This window comes from Ceratotherium simum, chromosome 26 (assembly GCF_057802395.1).
Source record: "Ceratotherium simum simum isolate JZ-2026a chromosome 26, ASM5780239v1, whole genome shotgun sequence".
Taxonomy (NCBI): Eukaryota; Metazoa; Chordata; class Mammalia; order Perissodactyla; family Rhinocerotidae; genus Ceratotherium; species Ceratotherium simum.
The window spans coordinates 35,811,744-35,831,855 of NC_141925.1; the positions used below are offsets into that span (position 1 = coordinate 35,811,744).

The 20,112-nt window shown below is 49.6% G+C and overlaps 1 protein-coding gene across 1 annotated transcript in view; it reads right to left on the bottom strand.

Annotated features, from left to right (window-relative positions):
* Positions 1-20,112, bottom strand: part of MMD2 (monocyte to macrophage differentiation associated 2) — a 48,107-nt gene that overhangs the window by 11,299 nt on the left and 16,696 nt on the right. The window contains exons 3-4 of the mRNA XM_087449236.1: positions 4,100-4,181; positions 1,732-1,892 (exon numbers count right to left, since the gene is read on the bottom strand). Of these exons, the coding sequence (XP_087305362.1) occupies positions 1,732-1,892; positions 4,100-4,181 (243 nt within the window). The remainder of the gene's footprint in view (positions 1-1,731; positions 1,893-4,099; positions 4,182-20,112) is intronic.

The window sequence follows — 20,112 nt, forward strand, 5'->3', positions numbered from 1 at the left end:
TAACTGCATTCTTCCTAGAAATAAAAGTAATAGAAACAGCTGACGTATAGAGCACTATACACACTATAATCAGAGCACTGTTCTAAGCTCTTTATGAGCATTAACTCTTCAATCCCACCTAAGAGGTAGGTACCATTATTTTCATCCACCATGTCACAGACGAGGACACCAAAGGGCAGCATAGTCACACCACTGGTAAGTGGGCCTTAAACCCAGTGACTGGTGTCTTCAGAAGAAAAAGGAGAGGGAGATTCGGACACAGAGACACACAGGCAGGAAGGCCGTGTGAAGACAGAGGCAGAGACTGGAGCAATGCAGCCACAAGCCAACAACTATTGGGAGCCACCAGAAGCTGGAAGAGGCGAGGAAGGAGACTTCCCTAGAGACTTTGGAGGGAGCATGGCCCACTGACACCTTGATCCTGGGCTTCTTGCCTCCTAAACTATGAGAAAATAAATTCTGTTGTTCACACCACCCAGTTGTGGTAATTTGTTACAGCAACCACAGGAAGCTCATACAGTGGTGCTCGACAAGGACCCACAGAGAGGGGAAGAGTGGAGACAGGGAGGCGCGGGACACAGCAGAGTCATGGGGCTTCTGGGGGCAGGGACGCACTGACATGGGGATGAGTGGTCACTGCGGCTGCTGCCATGGGCTAGAGTGTCCCCTTGTTTTATGGGGGCCCTGGACTCCTGGAATCAGCTCTGGCTTGGACACAACCAGCTATGCGACCTTGAGCAAGGCCCACCACCTTCCGAGCTTCAGTGTGGTCATCCACAAAATAGGCACTTAACACACTGCCAAGCGAAGAGCCCTGGGACAGCGTGCTCAGTGAAAGAAGCCAGCACAAATGGTGGAAGCAACCCAAGTGTTCACTGATGGATGAATGAACAAAATGCGGTCCATATATGCAATAGAATATTATTCATCCCTGAAAAGGGAATGAAGTTCTGACACACGCTCCAACATGGATAAACCTGGAGAATATTATGCTAAGTGAAAGAAGCCAGTCATGAAAAGACAAATACTGTATGATTCCACTGAGATGAAGTACCTAGAATAGTCAGATTCCTAGAGAGAGAAAGCAGAATGGTGGGTGCCAGGGTCTGAGGGAGGGGAATGGGGGGTTAGTGTTTAATGGGGACAGAGTTTCACTTTGGGAAGATGAACCAGCTCTGGAGATGGATGATGGTGATGGTTGCACAAGAACATGAATGTCCTTGATGCCCCTGAACTGGACACTTAAAAACGGGTAAGACAGTAAATTTCGTGTTACGTGTATTTACCACAATTTTTTAAAAATTAAAAACAAAACAAATCAAAATTAAAATCAGGGATTCTAATGCCTACACTGCAGAGTTCTTGAAAAGATGAGGAGGGACATCTGTAGAGTGCCCAGAACCCAGGGAAATCTGGCAGAGTGTGATTATGATGATGGTAATGATGCTCCCTCAAAACAGCCCTGGGAGCTAGGCGCTTGCTTTTTGGGCCTCTCAGAGGTGAGCAAAAGAGGCCCGTGTGGGTGAGGTGGTCTGCCCAGGTGGGACTCAACCCTGACCGGCCCAAGGCAAAGACAGCACAGGGGTCATCCACCCTGGGCCCCTCCTAACTTAGCCAAGCATGCCCTGAGGCCAACTCCACGTCCTGCCTCAGCCCTCGGCCTGCTGTGGGTCCCGGCCCCCGGACACCTTGCCCGGCACGCGCCCCCCTCCCATGGTCTGGAGCAGGTACCTGAGGTGGCTCTTCTTCCAGGAGATCGTGTGGAACACAGTAGACACCACAAATAGCCCACAGAGGCCAAGGCCGTAGATCCAGGCAGAAATGGTCTCCCAGTCATCGTCCGACAGGAAGTAGAGGTTGGAGCTGCCAAGGATGCTGGGAATGATCCAGAGCTGGAAGCAGGGTGGGGACAGGGGCTGCAAGGCCAGCCTTTGGTGCAGGATTCAGGGACGTACAGAGCCCCTGAGCAACCCTGAGCACACCTCCCGCCCTTTTCTCCAGACCCGCGCTGTCCAACAGAACTTCCCACGATGGTGGAAACGTTCTAGATCTGCACTGTCTGACAGGACTTTCCTCAATGGTGGAAATGTTCTAGACCTTCACTGTCCAACAGAACTTCCCACGATGGTGGAAATATTCTAGACCTTCACTGTCCAACAGAACTTCCCATGATGGTGGAAATGTTCTAGATCTGCACTCTCTGACAGAACTTCCCTCAATGGTGGAAATGTTCTAGACCTTCACTGTCCAACAGAACTTCCCACAATGGTGGAAATGTTCTAGATCTGCACTATCCAACAGAACTTCCCACAATGGTGGAAATGTTCTAGATCTGCACTATCCAACAGAACTTCCCTCAATGGCGGAAATGTTCTAGACCTTCACTGTCCAACAGAACTTCCCACGATGGTGGAAATTTTCTAGACCTGCACTGTCCAACAGAACTTCCCACGATGGTGGAAATATTCTAGACCTGCACTGTCCAACAGAACTTCCCACGATGGTGGAAATATTCTAGATCTGCACTGTCTGACAGAACTTCCCTCAGTGGTGGAAATGTTCTAGACCCACGTTGTCCAGCAGAACTTCCTTTAACGGTGGAAATGTTTGACACCTGCACCATCCAACAGAACTTCCTGTGATGGTGGAAATGGTATAGACCTGAGCTGTCCAACAGAACTTTCCCTGATGATGAAAACATTCTAGACCTACACTGTCCAACAGAACTTCCCGACATGGTGGAAATGTTCTAGACCTGCACTGTCAAATACGGGAGCCACTAGGCACATGAGCACTTGAGTGGCTACTCCACACTTGAAACGTGACTTGTGCCACTGAATTTTAAATGTTATTTCATTTTAATTGATTTCAATTTCAATATCAACAGTCACAGGAAGCCAGTGGCTACCATATTGAAAAGCACAGCACTAGAGAGTGTAGTGGTAAAACAGGAAGTCAACACCCCCCGACTTCGAGGAGCATCACTGGTTACTCTGAGGCCATTGATACCCCAGTCTTGGGGTCCCCCAAGCATGCCATGCTGCTTCACGTCTCTGCGTTGTCGCACACGTGGGTCCCTCTGAAGAAAACGTCCCTCCCCACCATGTCTACTTGAAAACCCCTCACTCTTCAATCATGGTTTATCCATCATTTCCTGTGAGAGGTCTCAGAACTCTCCAAAGCACTGCAGGCAGGGGGTCCCTGAAAATATCTGCCCAATTCTGTGTGTGGGGAGCACTTTTTCTGGAGAGAGGGTCTACACAGCACCAGCCCAAAGAACTATAACTTGAGTCACACAGGTAATTTTAGATTTTCTAGTAGCCACATGTGGAAAAAGAAGAATATATAGGTGAAGTTAATTTTAATAATATATTTTGTTTCGCCCAATATATCCAAAACATTATGATTTCAACATGTAACTAATATTTAAAAAGTATTAAGGAGACATTTTACATTCCCTTTTCATGCTAAGTCTTCAAAGCTGGTGTGTATTTTACACTCAGAGCACATCTCAGTTCAGACGAGCTACATGGGGCCAGTGGCTACTGAACTGAACACCGTAGGTCTAGACCTTTCATTAGATCCTCAAGGGGGTCCAGGCACCAAAGGTTCAAGGACCACTGCCCAGTGAAGGATTTATTAGGCAAGGCTGGGGTGGAGAGGGCAAGTAGTCCAGGCAGAGGGAACAGCATGTACAAAGGCATGGAGGTATGCCTTCTATTTAGGGAACAGCGTGTTCAGGTGCTGGAGCCTGGGGGAAGACTGTGGCACTGGAAGTGGGCTGATATATGAATCGAGACCTGGCTGGGAGCTTGCTACCGAGTCTGGATGCTATACCAAGGACTAGGAAGGTTCTTAGAGGAAAAGAGAGGCAGGCTCAGGACCACAATCCAATGTACCCAAACGGCCTTCCCTCGAGATCCCACTCACTCTTCCAAGGGCCGCGGAAGACTTGAGGACAGCCCACCTGAGACATAGCCATGGGATGGAGACCCGCAGAATGGAGATGTCAAATCTCTCCAAGGGTGGAGAGGCTGCCTCCCCCCAGTATCTGGAAGTGTCCCCCTCTCAGCTCTCAGCCCCCCACAAGCCGACTCACAGCATGGGTGGCACAGTTGGCGGCATGTTCGTACTCCGTGGGCTGGTACCTCTTGTGGGCGGGGACTCGGTGGTTCATGAACCTGGAAGGAGAGGCACAATTCCAGAAGCTCAGCTGGGAAGCTGGGAGCAGCTGTGGTCACAGAATTCCCAGGAGGCCTGAAGACCTCGGCCCCTACTGGTGGAAAGAGAGGGTCCCCCCAATCCTTACCTTCCTCTCCCCTCCTCGCCCTCCCCTTCTTCCCCTCCTCCCCTCTCTGTCTCCTCCTCCCCCTCCCTCTTCCCTCCTCCCCTCCCTCTCCTCTCTCTCTGCCATCCCTCCTTCTCTCTCCCTCCCTCTCTCTCTCTTTCTATTACATTTTTTTTGGACTATCCAATATTTTGTGTCTAATCCCCAATGTGGTGTTTGTTACAAAACTTTGCTAAATACTGGGCTGCAGCTTTCTCTTCAGTTCCTGTTTTTTCTTTACAAATAACATACATACAGTACAGCTCCCCGAGGGCACAGCTTCATGAATTCTTACATGCGCACACGCCCACATCACCACCACCCAGGAGGAGCCGCAGCTCATTTCCCGCCCCCAGAAAGTGCCCTTACGCCTCCTCCCGGGGGTGTCTTCCCCAAAGACACCACCCTCTGACACTCCTTGTACACTGGTTTGGCCTGCTCTTGAACTTCCTGACAGCGAGGTCACACCGCACAAACACTCTGGGTCTGGCTTCTTTGGCTCAATGTGACTTTGCTGAGATCCATCCATGTTGTTGGAGGCAGCGATTGGTAGTCTTTATGGCGGTATAGTACTCCCCTGGGTGAATGTACCACCACTTATGTATCCAACCTACTGCAGGTGGACCTTCCAGTTCGGGGCTATTATGGGGAACTCTGTTTATGAGAATTCGAGTGCACATCTTTGGTGAACATCTGCACTCATTTCTGCTGGGCGCAGATTCACACACGGAATTGCCAGGTGATTTTATCTTAACAATAAACGTTCCTGATGTTCTGGTGTCTTTTGGGAATCTTCCAAGCCTCAGCCCCTCCTGTCTCTCCTTTGATCCAAACTGGAGATCCACAAGCACATGGAGCTCTCACCACGCCCGTTTTACGGAGGGGAAGCTACGGCACAGAGGTTGGGAAGCCACATCCCCCGGGTGGTCCGGGACTCGGCCAGGCCTGGCTGGCATGACCATGCAGGTGTATTGAGGTCAGTCTGGGAAGGTAAGCCTGGTGGGGCTGGGAAGGCGGCGTCCAAGAGCTTCAGGCGAGATCTGCATGCACCTGGCTCTTGGGGCTGTGATGGTGCTCAGGGCAAGCTGCCCCAGGAAGCACCACTCTGGTATGTGGATTATTTCGAGCTGAAGACAATAAGGACTCAGAGAACTCAGGAAGAATATTTGAGTTTCCCCTCCCAAACTGCCTAAAGAATTTAAAACAAAAGATCTGTTTCAAGAAAGAGTTGTTATCATGATGGCTGTAAAGATAATGTAGGATAGAGGTTACAATGGGAAAGGCACCAAGCCTCTTTTATCAAAAACTCTGTCTCTCCCTGACCACATTATCTATAGATGACCCTGAAAAGAATTGTCCTCCTGCCCTCTGAAGTCCCAGGCCATTACCCACCCCCAACATGTTCCTCGCCTTTAGCTGCAATAATTAAGCAAGCAGCTTAGACAGAGGGGCGAGTTGCTCATTTCTGAGTTTCTCCCATGTATACATGTTATTAAACTTGGTATTATTTTCTCCTGCTAACCTGTCTTGTTAATTATTTGGCCAGCCATAAGAACCTTAAGGAAAAGGGCAGAGAGAGATTCTCCCTCTTCCCCCGACAGCTGCAAGTGGGACCAGCTCAGCAGGGGCCACCTCCTCGGCCCACACAGGCTCGGCATCAGGCAAGTGGACAGTTCACCTCGGACTTTGCCAAGCTTCATCCACCAGGGGGGGTTAAACTCCACTGAAACACCAAAGACTCCCCCCCCACCCCGAGATCCCAATTACTACTATGAAGACCCACAAAATTGAGAAATGAGTGTATGGTTCAAAACAAAGGGCTCGATGGAGTACAGTTCACAGAGCATTTATTAAGCACCTTCTGTGTGCTGGGTTCATGCTAGGTGCAGTTCATTGAGCATCCACTGAGCACCTTCTGTATGCTCGTGTCATGCTAGTACAGTTTACCAAGAATTTATTGAGCGTTTTCTGTATGCTTGCACCACGCCAGTACAGATCACAGAGCATTTATTGAGTACTTTCTGTGTGTTGAATCCATGCTAGTAAACTTCACAGAACATTTATTGAGCACCTTCTATATGCTGGATCCATCCCAGTACAGTTCATAGAGCATTTGTTAAACACCTTGTGTATACTGGCTCAACACTCAGCACTGGGGACAGAGGGATGGGATGACCCAGCCTTGCCCTCAAGGAGCTCACAGTCCAGAAGGCATCGGATCCGAGCAGAAATTCCAAGACGGTGTGGTGAGCGCTCTCATCCTTTCAGGGAACATTTGCTGAGCACCTGCCATGCGCTGGGGGGTGGTGGGTACTCTCGGAGTTCAGAGGAACGACAAAGGTCAGAGGGAAGGCTTCTGAGAGGGGTGAGGTCCGTGCTGAGTCTGTAGGCTCCCAGGGCGCAAGCTGACCACGATGCCTGGGGGCCCGGCGTAGCACCTGGCACCATAGCAGGCACCCGGCAAACAGATGTTGAAGGAATAAATGAGGAGTTCACCAGGTGAAAGGAAGGCAGGAGAGGAGAGGGTGCTCGTGGCACAGAGATCGGCACGAACAGACAGGAGGGCACAGGGCACTCTGCAAGCAGCCTGGTGTGTCAGGGCAGGAAGGAGTGAAGGCTGAGAGTGGGGACGTCTGCCAGGTGACACTGCCACTCCCCTGGGACTCCTGGGGTCTGATTTTCCTACACTGGCCCCTCGCCACCTGGAGAGTCTGGGGGTCCAAGTCTGCTCCCCCTCACCTGCTCTGACAGCTGCTCTCTGCCTGCATCCAGCAGTCACTCCACCAGTGACAGGGCCAGCGTCATGCTGAGCCCATTAGACAGATGAGAAAACTAAGACCCCCCATCAGCAAGTCCCAGAGCCGGGCTTCTGAGTTGAGACATCAGCGCTCCATCTCCCACAGGGTCTGAGCACCCACACAGGGGCAGATTAAACACTGGGCTTAGAGTCTCAGAGAAAATGGAGGACCTGCCTCTGGAGGTGGAGACCCCACGGAAGCACAGCCTCTCCAGGAGCCCAAAACAACCAGGCCATCAGCCCACTTTCATGGGTGGCCCCAGAGGAAGTTGTCAGCGGCTGAGACCAGCTTACTAAGTTATATGTAATAACAACAAAAATAGTGTTATGAGTGGAATTGTGTCCCCCCAAAATGCCTATGTTGAACTCTTAATCCCTAGTACTTCCGAATGTGACCTTATATGGAAACAGAGTTATTGCAGATGCAATTAGTCAAGATGAGGTCCTACTGGAGCGGGGTGAGCCCCTAATCTGACATGACTGGTGTCCTTAGAAAAGGCAAGACACGAGAGCGTAGCAGGCTATGTGGAGACGGAGGCAGAGACTGGAGTGATGTACCCACAAGCCAAGGAACACCGAGGCTCCCGGAAATCACCAGAAGCTGGGAGAGAGGCCCGGGGCAGACTCTCCCTCAGAGCTTCCAGAAGGAACCACCCATGCTGACACCTTGATCTTAGATATTTCTGTTGTTCTCAGCCACCCACTGTGCAGTCACTTGTTCCTGCAGCCCTAGAGGCAAGAACACAGGTGCACACCGCGTTCCTTTTGATAGATTCTGCCCAAAAGCCCTCAGGAAGGCTGTGCCAATTTATACTCCCTCCAACTGGGCTGGGCACGCGGCTCACGCCTTTCTCCAAGGTGGGAAACCAAGTCACCGACCGAGGGAGCTCTCCTCCACCTGTCACCAGGCATGGCCTGGCTGCCCTCGCTCCCTCTGCTCCTTTAACAAACTCCCACAAGCCACCCATGGTGCCAGCCCCCCGGGTTTGAGGGTGACGTCACAGTTGCTATGGTGACCCAGGCCAGGCAGTTATTCATTTATTTCTGAGTCCCACAAAACTTTCCTTGTCTCCCACCCGAGCTCAGCCATTGACTGCCAGAGGGAGAAAGGCAGGCAGAGAGAAAGAGAGGCCAGGAGACGGGCTGGGGCCAGGGCCAGACGCCTGACCAAAAAAGAGAGTTCCCACAACCCTCCAGAACCGAGACCTTTTTCTTTAACTCCTTGGGGCCTCATTCCTTTCTTCATAAACCTCCAGGCAGGCATTTTAAGAGGACAATGAATTAATTGTTTCATTTATGTTTTCTGTTACCTTTTAACTTACATACAGTAAAATTTCCTTTTTTGCTACACAGTTTTATGATTTTGGCAAATGAAGAGAGTCGTGTAAGCATCACCACAATCAAGATAAATGACAGATCCATCATCCCCCCAAGACGCCCTCATGCCCCTGGGTACCCCATCCCTCTCCCCAGCCCAGGAACCGCTGCTCTGCTCTCTGTCCCTACAGCTCTGCCTCATCCAGTATGTCCCATAAACAGAGTCTTACAGGAATCCTGAAGAGAACTTACTGTATAAAGTCAAAGGGCGTTCTTACGTGAAAAGAAACTGCGCTTTGAATGCCAAACAGGGAATTACTGATTTTCTATTTAAAATGTTTCTAAGACAAACTTGTCTTATACAAGAAGAAAACAGACCCTCCTAAATGTAACAGTAGCAATCTTGGCAATTATTCTCAACCTTTCCATCCCCTTTTCCTTTTTTTTTTTTTTTTCTGTACAGCCTTTTGAGTTTGGCTTATTTCACTCAGCGCAATGCATGTGAGATTTGTCCTCGCTGTTGTATGTATCAAGGGATCTTTCCTTTCTATTGTTGAGAACTATTCCATTGTCTGGACACATAACAGCCTGTTTATCCATTCCCTCGTAGAGGGACAATGGAGTCATTTTTAATAGATGAAACGCATACATACATTTTAGAATGTTCTAGAACAGAGCTGGCAGTCAGATAGGCAGCCTTCAAGACTGTGGGAAATGACTCTTAAAAGAGTTGACATTTCTCGCAGGTCGTCGCTGGTTAAACTAAAGGAGGGAAATGGGCCTTTCTGTCTCCCCTCTGGAGAACAGAATCCCCATTCTGTGGCCAGCCCCTGCTGCTTGGGTGACCACATGGCCACGGCATCTGATGGGGGCAGGGAGGGCAACGCCACGTGGAGGGGTCTCAAACTGAGCCAGGATCCAGAGCCAGATGCTCGCAGGGAGGCAGGACAGAAGGTTGAATTTCCATCCTGAACTGGAGGGAGCAGGGGCTTTGGAGCTAGGCACAGCTGGGTGGAAAACCCCTACTTAGTCACTTAGGTGCTGTGTGACCTAGGAGAGATTACTTAACGTCTCTGGGCTGCAGCTTCCTTGTGGATAAGAGGAGATAATATTTCCTAGCCCACAGGTACCATGAGATAATACAGCTCAAGAGCCCACACGGGGGTGCCTGACACACAGCAGTGCTCCAAGCATGAGCGTTCTTTCCACCTCTCCCTGGAGAGCTCCCCCAAAGAACCCAGGCACTGTCTTCTCACTGGTGCTTGACCCATCCAAGGACTTCACATAGAGCGTCCCATTTAAAGCCCACAGCGTCCTCGAAAAGAAGACACTATTAGTCCAATGTGAAGATGAGGCTACAAGGGGTTAGGCCAGTGATTCTCAATCTTGGCTGCACATGGATGGAGGAATAAACAAAACGTGGTCCGTCCACACAATAGGACATTATTCAGCCATAGAAAGGAATGACATTCTGATACCTGCTCCAGTGCGGATAAGCCGCAAACACATGATGCTCAGTGACAGAAGCCAGACACAGAAGGTCACATATTGTATGGTTCCATTTGTAGGAAATATCCAGAATTGGCAAATCCATAGAGACAGAGAGCAGATTAGTGGTTGCCTGGGGCTGGGGGTGGGGGGCAACTGCTTCATGGGTGAGGGGTCTCCTTTTGGGGTGATGGAAATGTTTTGGAACCAGATAGAGATGGTGGTCATGCAACACTGTCAATATACTAAATGCCACTGAATTGTTCACTTAAAAATGGTTAATTGTATGCTATGTCAATTTCACCTCATTTTTTGAAAAATGCGAAGAAAAAGAATCACCTGGGAAGCTTTCACATGTGCCAGTGCCCAGGCTCCACCCAGATCAAGGAAACTGTTCTGTCTGGGGCTGGGACCCGGCGTCAGTATTTCTGAAGTTCCTGGGCGACTTCGATGGGCAGCCAAGGCTGAGAAGCACTGAGGCATTAAAAGCCAGAGATGCTAACTGGCCTTATGACTAAAAGTAACAGAGCCGGACAAAAACAGCAACATTGAACAAGAGATCCGTAGTAAATGCACCAAAAGAGGCCTGAAAAAAAAAGGAGAGATGGATGGACTTGGGGGTGCTGGTCACAGACAAATTTGCCCCCCTCATTTATAATTCTTAGGATTGGGCAGGAGATCAAAGGAGACTTTCAATTGACCTATTGTGTGAATTTTCATGAGATTACATTCAAGTTTTACTTGTGTAACTAAAAATAAGTTTTTAAATTGTATAATGACGTGAGAAATGTTTGCCATATAATATTAAGTGAAAAAGAGAATATACAATTCATTATGATTATAATAAGGTCAAAAGACGTGTGCAGATGGAAGAAGACATGGAAATGCACAAAAACGAAATACATATTTTTGCGGTGAGGTGGTGGGATTCATTTTTGATGACGTTCTTCTTCTTAAAAATTCTTTTAAGGGCATTGAGGGAAGATAAAGTGGACTGCACATTAGATCACAGTATTGTAACAAGTGCTGAGTTCCCGGGAGTGATGGTGTGTTGTGGTTATGTGGGAGAAGGTCCCTCCTTTAGGACATACGTGCTGACGTGTTTAAGGATGAAACGTCCAGATGTCTGCAACTTATCCTCGAAAGGTTCAAAAGCAAGAGAAAGTGATAAAGCCGAGATTGCAAAATGTTAATATCCGGTGACTCTAAGTGAATGGCATTTGGGTGTTCATTGACCATTTCTTGCAATTTTTCCATATATGTTTGAAATTTTTCAAAATAAAAAGTTGGGGGAAATCCTCTTACTGTCATTATGCTAATGCTTTTATAATATAAAGATTTAAACAGCAGAAGGCCAGTCCTCTGCCAGGATGTGGCTGTTGCCAGGAGAAAAGGCTCTTAGAAGGAAAGTGAGATTCCAGAGACACGATTGTCAGATGCACTCAAGACAGGAGAGGAAACTTCTGGAGGCTAGGAGGGCTTCAGGAAAAGCCTGCTGGCAGGAAGGAGGAGGGGTGCTCAGGGGCTGGGAGGGAGCCCACTAGTCTGGAGAGGGAGCTGGGGAAGGAGTAGGGAGTTATGGGGCAACACCAGTTTAAGTATCCCAACGTTCCGGCATTCCCTGTGTGGCAGGAACACAGTCATCTCCCAGCACTCATTCTCCCCTCGTTCCCTAGGAACCCTGACCTTTACCTCAGCACAGGGCTATCCAGAATAAAGAAAGTAGCTGGAGGAAAACATCGGGACTCAACTATTGTAGGGCAGAAAGAGCTTTTTGGCAGCAGGGGAACCTCGTGCTTATGCCCACAATTCCCTGGAGACATCATCGATGTACCTCGGCTTTACAGATCCCACAATTTGAAATTTTCATTGATCATGAAAAGTTTAAACTAATTACTTTATTTTCAACTTTGCATGATCAGTTAAGTTTTTTCATTGGTTCTCCCACTGCCCACAGGACAACGGCCATATTTTCCGATATGTTTCCAATTTATTGACTGCAGAACTAGAGGATGAGTAGGTGAGTAGTTAAATAGACAGGAGAGACAGGAAAGAGCTTCATAGACAAATAAGCAGATAGATAGATAGATGTCTGGATGGACAGATGGATGGATGGATGGATGGATGGATAGATGGATGGATGGATGGATTGGGGACGGGGGATGTTGGGATGGATGGAAGATGGAGGAACGGAGAGATGAATGGATGGTGTCTTAGTCATTTTGTGCTGCTATAACAAAATAGCATAGACTGGGTGGCTTAAACAAGAAACATTTATTTCTCATAGTTCTGGAGGGTGAGAAGTCCAAGATCAAGGTGCTGGCAGATTCAGTGTCTGGTGAGAGCTCTCCTCCTGGTTTGCAGATGGCTGCCTTGTTGCTGTGTCCTCACATGGAGGAGAGAGAGGGATCTAGGGTCTCTTCCTCTTTTTTACAAGGGCATTAATCCCATCATGAGGGCCCCACCCTCATGACATAATCTAACCCTAATTACCTCCCAAAGGCCCCACCTCCAAATACCATCACACTGGGAGTTGGGGCTTCAACATATGGATTTTAGGTGAACACAAACATTCAGTCCATAGCATTCCACGGCTGGTCCCTCAAATTCATGTCCTTCTCACGGGCAAAACAGGTTCATCCCATCCCAATGGCCCTAAGAGTCTTAACTCACTCCGGCATCAACTCTGAAGTCTAAAATCCCAAAGTCTCATCTCAATAACATCTAAATCAGATATGGGTCAGACTCGAGGAACAATTCATCCTGAGGCAAAATTCCTCTCCTGCTGTGAACCTGTGAAACCAGATAAATTATGTGCTTCCAAAATACAGCGGTGGGACAGGCATAGGCCAGACATTCCCATTCCAAAAGGGAGAAGTCCGAACGAAGGAAAGGGTGTCAGATTCCAAGCACGCTCAGAATTTAGCAAGGCACATCCCTTGAGATCTTAAGGCTCGAGAATAATCCTCTGGTCCGAGGCTCTGCTCTCCAGGCCCCCTGGGGTGACGGCATCACCCCCACAGCTCAGCAGGTCGCCCCGCCCGACGCACTGAGCAGGGGCATCCTGGCCAGCAAAACCAGAGCGGCGACCCCACCCTTTGAAACTGAGAAGGAACCAGCCCTGCCCCCTGGGCCTGGGGCGAGCGGCAGCCCTGATGATTCTTTTTTTTTTAAAGATTTATTTATTTATTTTCACCCCAAAGCCCCAGTAGATAGTTGTATGTCATAGTTGCACATCCTTCTAGTTGCTGTATGTGGGACACGGCCTCAGCGTGGCCGGAGAAGCGGTGTGTCGGTGTGCGCCCGGGATCCGAACCCGGGCCGCCAGCATCAGAGAGCACGCACTTAACCGCTAAGCCACAGGGCCGGCCCAGCCCTGATGATTCTAAACTGCCTTCGTCATCGTTCTTCCCTTTTCTTGAGAAACAGCACATGTGTGCAGCCTTCCTTCATTCCACCCAGTCTGGGTTCATCCCATTTCTGTTCCTGGCTTCAGCTGAGACGGCTGATTAGGTCCATGGTTCACACCCACACTAATCTCCTTATGAAACGGTCAGCCGCACCCTTGATGTTCTCCTCTGAACACAAGTCCTCATTTTTCACAGTATAGACAGGCTGAGAATTTTCCAAATCTTTACGTTCTGGTTCCTTTTTGCTTAACAACTCCTTCTTCAATTCATTTCTCTCTTCTCGCATTTACTATAAGCAGCCAGAGGAACCAAGCTTCACCTTCAACACTTTGCTTAGGGATCTCCTCAGCTCCATATCTAATCTCATCACTTGCAAGTCCCACCTTCCACAAAACACTGGGACACAATTCAGCCAAGTTCTTTGCCACTTGATGACAAGGATCACCTCTCCTCCATTGTCCAATAACATGTTCCTCATTTCCATCTGAGACCTCATCAGAATGGGCTTTACCATCCACACTTCTACCAACGTTCACTTTGTGATTGTTTACATATTCTCTAAGAAGATGGAGGCTTTCTCTACAACTGTCCTCTTTTCTTGCTGAGTCCACACCAAAATCACCTTTACAAGTCCCTTCATGGCAATTTCAGCTTTTTCCGGCCTGCCCCTCAAAAGTGTTCCTGTCTCTACTCATGACCCAGTTCCAAAACCACTTCTGCATTTTTGGGTATTTGTTACAGCAGCACCCCACTTCTCCGAACCGATTACTGTCTTAGTTAGTTTGGGCTGCTATAACAAAACACCACAGTCTGGGTGTCTTACAATGAACATTTATTTCTCACAATTCTGGAGGCCAGGAAATCCAAGATCAAGGTGCTGGCAGATTCAGGGGCTGGTGAGAGCCCTCCTCCTGGTTTGCAGATGGCTGCCTTCTTGCTGTGTCCTCACATAGAGGAGAGCGAGCTCTGGCGTCTCTTCCTCTTTTTATAATCCCATTATGAGGACCCCACCCTCACAACCTAATCTAATCCTAATTATCTCCCAAAGGCCCATTTCCAAATACCATCACCTTGGGGATTACGGCTTCAATATATAAATTTGGGGAAAACACAAACATTCAGTCCATAGCAGACGGGTAGGTGGGTAGGTAAACAGACAGGAGAGAGAGGCAAATGGCTTGATAGACAAATAACTGGATAAGGAGACAGATGCCTGGAAGGATAGATGGATGGATTGGGGATGGGTAGATGGGAGGATGGATGTATGGATGGAAGAAAGGATGGATGGACAGGGGGATGAGAGGATGGGGGAACGGATGGGAGGATGGGGGGATGGATGGGAGGATGGATAGACGGAGATGGATGGAGGGAGGGAGGGAGGGAGGCAGGGATGGATGGATGGATGGATGGATGGATGGGTAGGCAGGTACATAAGTAGATAGGAGAGAAAGACATATAGCTTGGCAGAAAAATAAGTAGATAGCTAGGTAGATAAATAGATGTCTGAATGGATGGAAGGATGGTTAGAAAAAAGTTTGTTTCTCCTTTCTCTTTCCAAGATGAACAGCAGAACACTTTCAAGTGTTTCCTTCAGGTAAATGATGCTTTGCTGAGGCTCAACCTTGTGGCTAAGACAGTACTAGAATCCCTGAAGGTGTCTGCCCCAGTCCTTTATTAAAGTGGCAGATGCTTGGGTTTCTAGGGTTTGGACAGGCAGTGGCGCATAGTGGAAAGAGGCCAGGCTGTGGAAGCAGATCTGAGTGAACTCAGTGAATACTCCAAACGCAGGAACTGCTTTGGTCAGGTGATGCTAACTGTGGTCACCAAGCAACGGGAGAAAGTTTCAATCACACACCACATTCTGCCCCCTTCTCTGTTGCACACGCAGTCATAGGTCCATCCTGTGGAACTGACCATGTCTGATGTACCAGCCTCTTGCAGAGCAGCTCAGAGACTTAACTCCACACTCACAGCACACAAGTGAAAGTGCTTCTACACTGTAAAGTGCTGCCCTCCTCAGACGGGGTGGAGCTAGGCCTGGGGAGCTCCTCTTCTCCAAGGGGAAAACTTCAGCTCCCTGGGCCTCCTCTGTGGTTTACATCCTCCTCCTACCATCTACTGAGCAGGCATCTGAGTTTATAATTACGATCGGGAGCTCTGGGGTCAGACAAGCCAGAATGAATCCCAGCTTCACCCCTTTTTTTTTTTTTAACTTTTTTTAATTTTTATTTTTATTATTTTTTTTTGTCAGGAGACCAGCCCTATGCTAACATCTGCCAATCCTCCTCTTTTTTTGCTGAGGAAGGCTGGCCCTGGGCTAACATCCGTGCCCATCCTCCTCCACTTTATATGGGACTCCGCCACAGCATGGCCTGACAAGCAGTGTGTCGGTGCACGCCCGGGATCCGAACCTGCGTACCCCAGGCCACTGCAGCAGAGCGTGTGCACTTAACCACTTGCGCCACCAGGCCGGCCCCCCAGCTTCACCCCTTACTAGCCGCGTGTCCATGTGCAAGTTACTAAAGCTCTCTGGGCCTCCTTCTCTTGTCTGAGCAGTGGGGATGACACCCGTGTCCACCTCAGGGGACCATAAAAGGATGAAATGGGTTAACACGTGCACAGCTCTCAGCACACGTTGACACATGACCGACGTTAATGTTTCTGCTACTATGCATCCTCAAACCGATGACAGAGGTCCTCTTATTAGCCCCATTTCACAGCTGAGGAAACTGAGGCCCGGAAAAATCTAATCACCCGCCTCAGGCACAAGAGGCGGGTGTCCTGTCCAGCCAGGAGAGGACAAAACCAGGATTTCAGCCCCCAACTGTCTGACCTCAAGACCTGCGCTCCAGGAGGGTAAGGACGTCTGCCCTGAGGATGAGACACAATGTGGGAAGTCCCTTGCACACAGTAGGGACTCAATACATGCTGTCCCAGTACCTCTGGGGGAGGTGCTATGATGTGTATAAGGAAAAAAGGCAGCTGTGCTTTAGAAGTCAGGCCTCGCCACTTCACAGCCATCAGGGTGGCTATCATCAAGAAAATGGAAACGAGTGTTGGCGAGGACATGGAGAGACTGGAACCTTGTGTGCGGCTGGCGGGAGTGTAAACGGCGCAGCACTGTGGACAGTATGGCAGTTCCTCCAAAAATTGAACCCAGAATGACCGTGTGATCCAGCAACTCCACTCCCGGTCTACACCCAAAAGAACTGAAAGCAGGGACTTGAACAGATATCGGCTCACCCATGTTCACAGCAGCCTTATTCACAAGAGCCAAAAGGTGGAAGCAACCCAAGTGTCCACCGACGGATGAATGGATAACAAAGTGGGATCTATCCACACAATGGAATATCAGTCAGCCTTAAAAAGGAAGGAGATTCTGACACCTGCTCCAACATGGATGAACCTTGAGGACATTATGCTAAGTGAAATAAACCAGTCACAGAAGGACAGGTACTGTATGATTCTACTTACATGAGGGACCTACAGTCATCAATTCATAGAGACAGAAAGTAGAATAGAGGTTGCCAAGGGCTGGAGGAGGGGGATGGGGAGTCAGTGTTTAATGGGGACAGAGTTTCAGTTTGGGAAGACGAACAAGTTCTGGAGATGGGTGGTGGGGATGGTGTACAACAATGTGAATGTGCTTAATGCCACTGAACTGGACATTTAACTATGGTTAAGATAGTAAATTTTATGTTATGTGTAGTTTACCAAAAAAACTTCAGGCCACAGGCAAAGGTGTGCACGTACAAAGACCCCCTGTTGATGCCTGCAAGAAAGTGACAGGAGTTAGATCCCAGCTGTGCGGTCATTACCCGCCCCCTGGGATCCTGGGCTGCCCCAGACACAGCTCCAGCACCACCTAGCAGAGCAAATGTTGCTGCACGTAAGAATCACCAGGGGAGATATGAAAAGTCCTGATGCACAGGCCACATCTCTTTTTTTTTTTTTGTGAGGAAGATCAGCCCTGAGCTAACATCCATGCCAATCCTCCTCTTTTTGCTGAGGAAGACTGGCCCTGGGCTAACATCTGTGCTCATCTTCCTCCACTTTATATGGGACGCCGCCACAGCATGGCCTGACAAGCGGTTCGTCGGTGCGCCCCCGGGATCCCAACCCAGGCCGTCAGCAGCGGAGTGCGCGCACTTAACCGCTAAGCCACGGGGCCGGCCCCAGGCCATATCTCTGACAATTAAAACAGAATCACCAGGAGAAGGACCCAGCCATCGGTATTGTTTAAGCTTCCCAGGTGACTCCAGTGTGCAGGCAAGGTTGAGAAGCAATGCGCCTGAGGAGGAGCCCAGCAGGGAGAGGACAATGGGCCCCACCTGGATGGTGCCAGGTGCCACCCATCAGGGACACCACGGGACCCCAGGACCACCAAACGAATGCCAGGCTCAGCAAGGGCAGCAAACAGGATTCAACTCATGTGCCGACTTCAATCGGCTGGCACAGGCAGCCTGGAGTGCGTGTTGCAAAGGATTCCAAGAGTGACTCTAGGCCTTGGGGGGAACGCTGTGATGAACCAGCGATGTCTGCCGTGGGCATGGGGCAGGCAGGAGGCGGACCTCTCTGGCGTGAGAGTCATCCAAATGCCTTCACTGCCCTCCTCCTCTCTGAACCTCACAACAGCGCTGTCAACCGAGCAGGGCTGAGGGTATGGTTGTCATTTTACACAGGGATTCAGAGAAGTGAAGCCACAAGTTAGAAATGGTGCAGGTAAGATTGGAACCCAGACCTTCTGACTCCTGGTTCATACTTTCTCACTTCCCCTTTCAGCCCTGTCCGTGGTCCTGATGGGAAAAGTTCTGCCATCAGTCTTTCACGTGGTAGTATAATGGATCTGAGCATCATCTCCAAGATGGAGGACTAGTTGCGGATCTGAAGAAAAAGGAAGAGAATGGACAGAGAACTTTCCCAGGTCCTGAAATCCCCACCTCACTGGCCAGTGGTCAGAGCAGCCCTGGCCACTGGCCACTGGCCACAAATTATCTATGATCCCCAGTCCCCTTGAGCCCTGGCTTTGTCAGTCCCTCCCACCTTGGAAAGTCCACACCAGGACTCTCAGGTTTGTGGGCCAAAGCAAAGCCCTGGAGGATGCAGACCACAATGCCTGTGCCAAGGCCAAGAACAAACGTTCCAGGCAGCTTCTGCATGGGCCAGAAGACCCTGTGTTCCCGGGGCATCTGCTTCCTTTGTGTCCCATCCCTGACTCGGTCCCTACAATTCCTCCTCACTCCAGGAAAGCTCTCCCCATGGTCCATAGTCATCATGCCTCTGGCCCTTCCACACATTGTTTCTTCTGCTTAAAAGTCCCCTTCTCTCTTCTCCAGCTAGCAAACTCCTATTCAGCCTTCAGAGCCGAGGTCAAAAGGCCCCTCTCCTGAAAAGCCTTCCTTGATCTCTACCCTCACACTCCCATCCAGACTGGGCCGTAAACTGCCTTCTCTCACCTCTAGGCCACTGCACAAGTTGCTCGCTTTGAATCTCCTTCCCTCTTTTCTCTTCCTGGAGCACTCCTAGGCAGACAGAAGGGCTCCTTCCTTTGGACTCCCACTACTGCTTGTGCGACCCCTAGCATAGCACATATGATACATATTTGGGGGTTTCTGGGTCTGCTTCCACCCCTAGACTGCAAACTAGGGGACTGCCTCTGATTCATTCATCTTCCAGGTACCAATACAGAGCCATGTATGCAACAGGTAATGCCTGGCAGATGATTGGATAATCATCTCGGAGCATTGATTAAGTCGTCAGACTCGAGATAACAAATTAGGCACAGTCCCAGCCTTCTAAAACCTTCAGAATTTTTGGAATGGACAGACTCCTGAGACATAGGTTAATGCAGCCAGAACAAGTGTCTTGCCCAAGGTCACTCAAGCGTAGGGGCAGGGCCAGTGTGCTGACTGGGACAAGCGGAAGGTCTGAAAGAGAGCACCAGAGGACAGAAGGGTGGGCAATACTAACTTTGTCTTTTCTATGTCTGTGTTGCTTGACTGGCTACAAGGTTCACTTACTACTTTAGTAATCTTTTAAAAATCTAATAAAACAAAAATGTTTTAAATGTGGAAGTCTATGTTTGAAATCAATGTTCGAGACCGCACGTTCTCCAACTGGCTGCATCAGAGTTGGGAGAGGGGAGGGGCTGCTCCCAAAGAGAGCCCTGGAAACCACCCAAATGCCCATTGGGTAGAATGGAAATAAATGTGGGATATTCACACAACAGGACACCAGACCACGCTGAGAACGAGCGAACACGACTGCGTGCAGAAATACGGACACATCTCGGACCCAAGGCTGAATGACAGTACACACTCTTCGATTCTATGTATATAAACTTCACGAACTGGCAGCAGGGGTCTTTGAGGATAAAAGCCAGGAGAGTGGCTACCCTTGGGTGTGGGGGGCAGTGACTGGAGGGGGCATGAAGGGGTGTCCGGCGACGAGCAACATTGAGCGTCTCTGGGTTCCACGGGTGGGTTCAGTTTGGAGCCGTGATGGAAAGGCACACTTTCCTGTATATTACTCTTCAATTAAAGGTTAAAAGATGGACAAGCTCCTGCTGGGCTAGGTCTGTAAAAGGTGTGCCCTCTAAACACTGCCCTGGGGTCTCTACAGGCAGCCAAGTGCAGCATTTCTGCCCCAGGGCCCTGTCCCCACTACCTGGGCCCCACCCCAGCTGCTCCCCCGTCCTGCACCCTCCCCTTCAGTCTGGAACAGCCAGGAGCAGCCTCAGAGCTGCAATCTCTCCCTCTCCTTCTGGGCTGGGC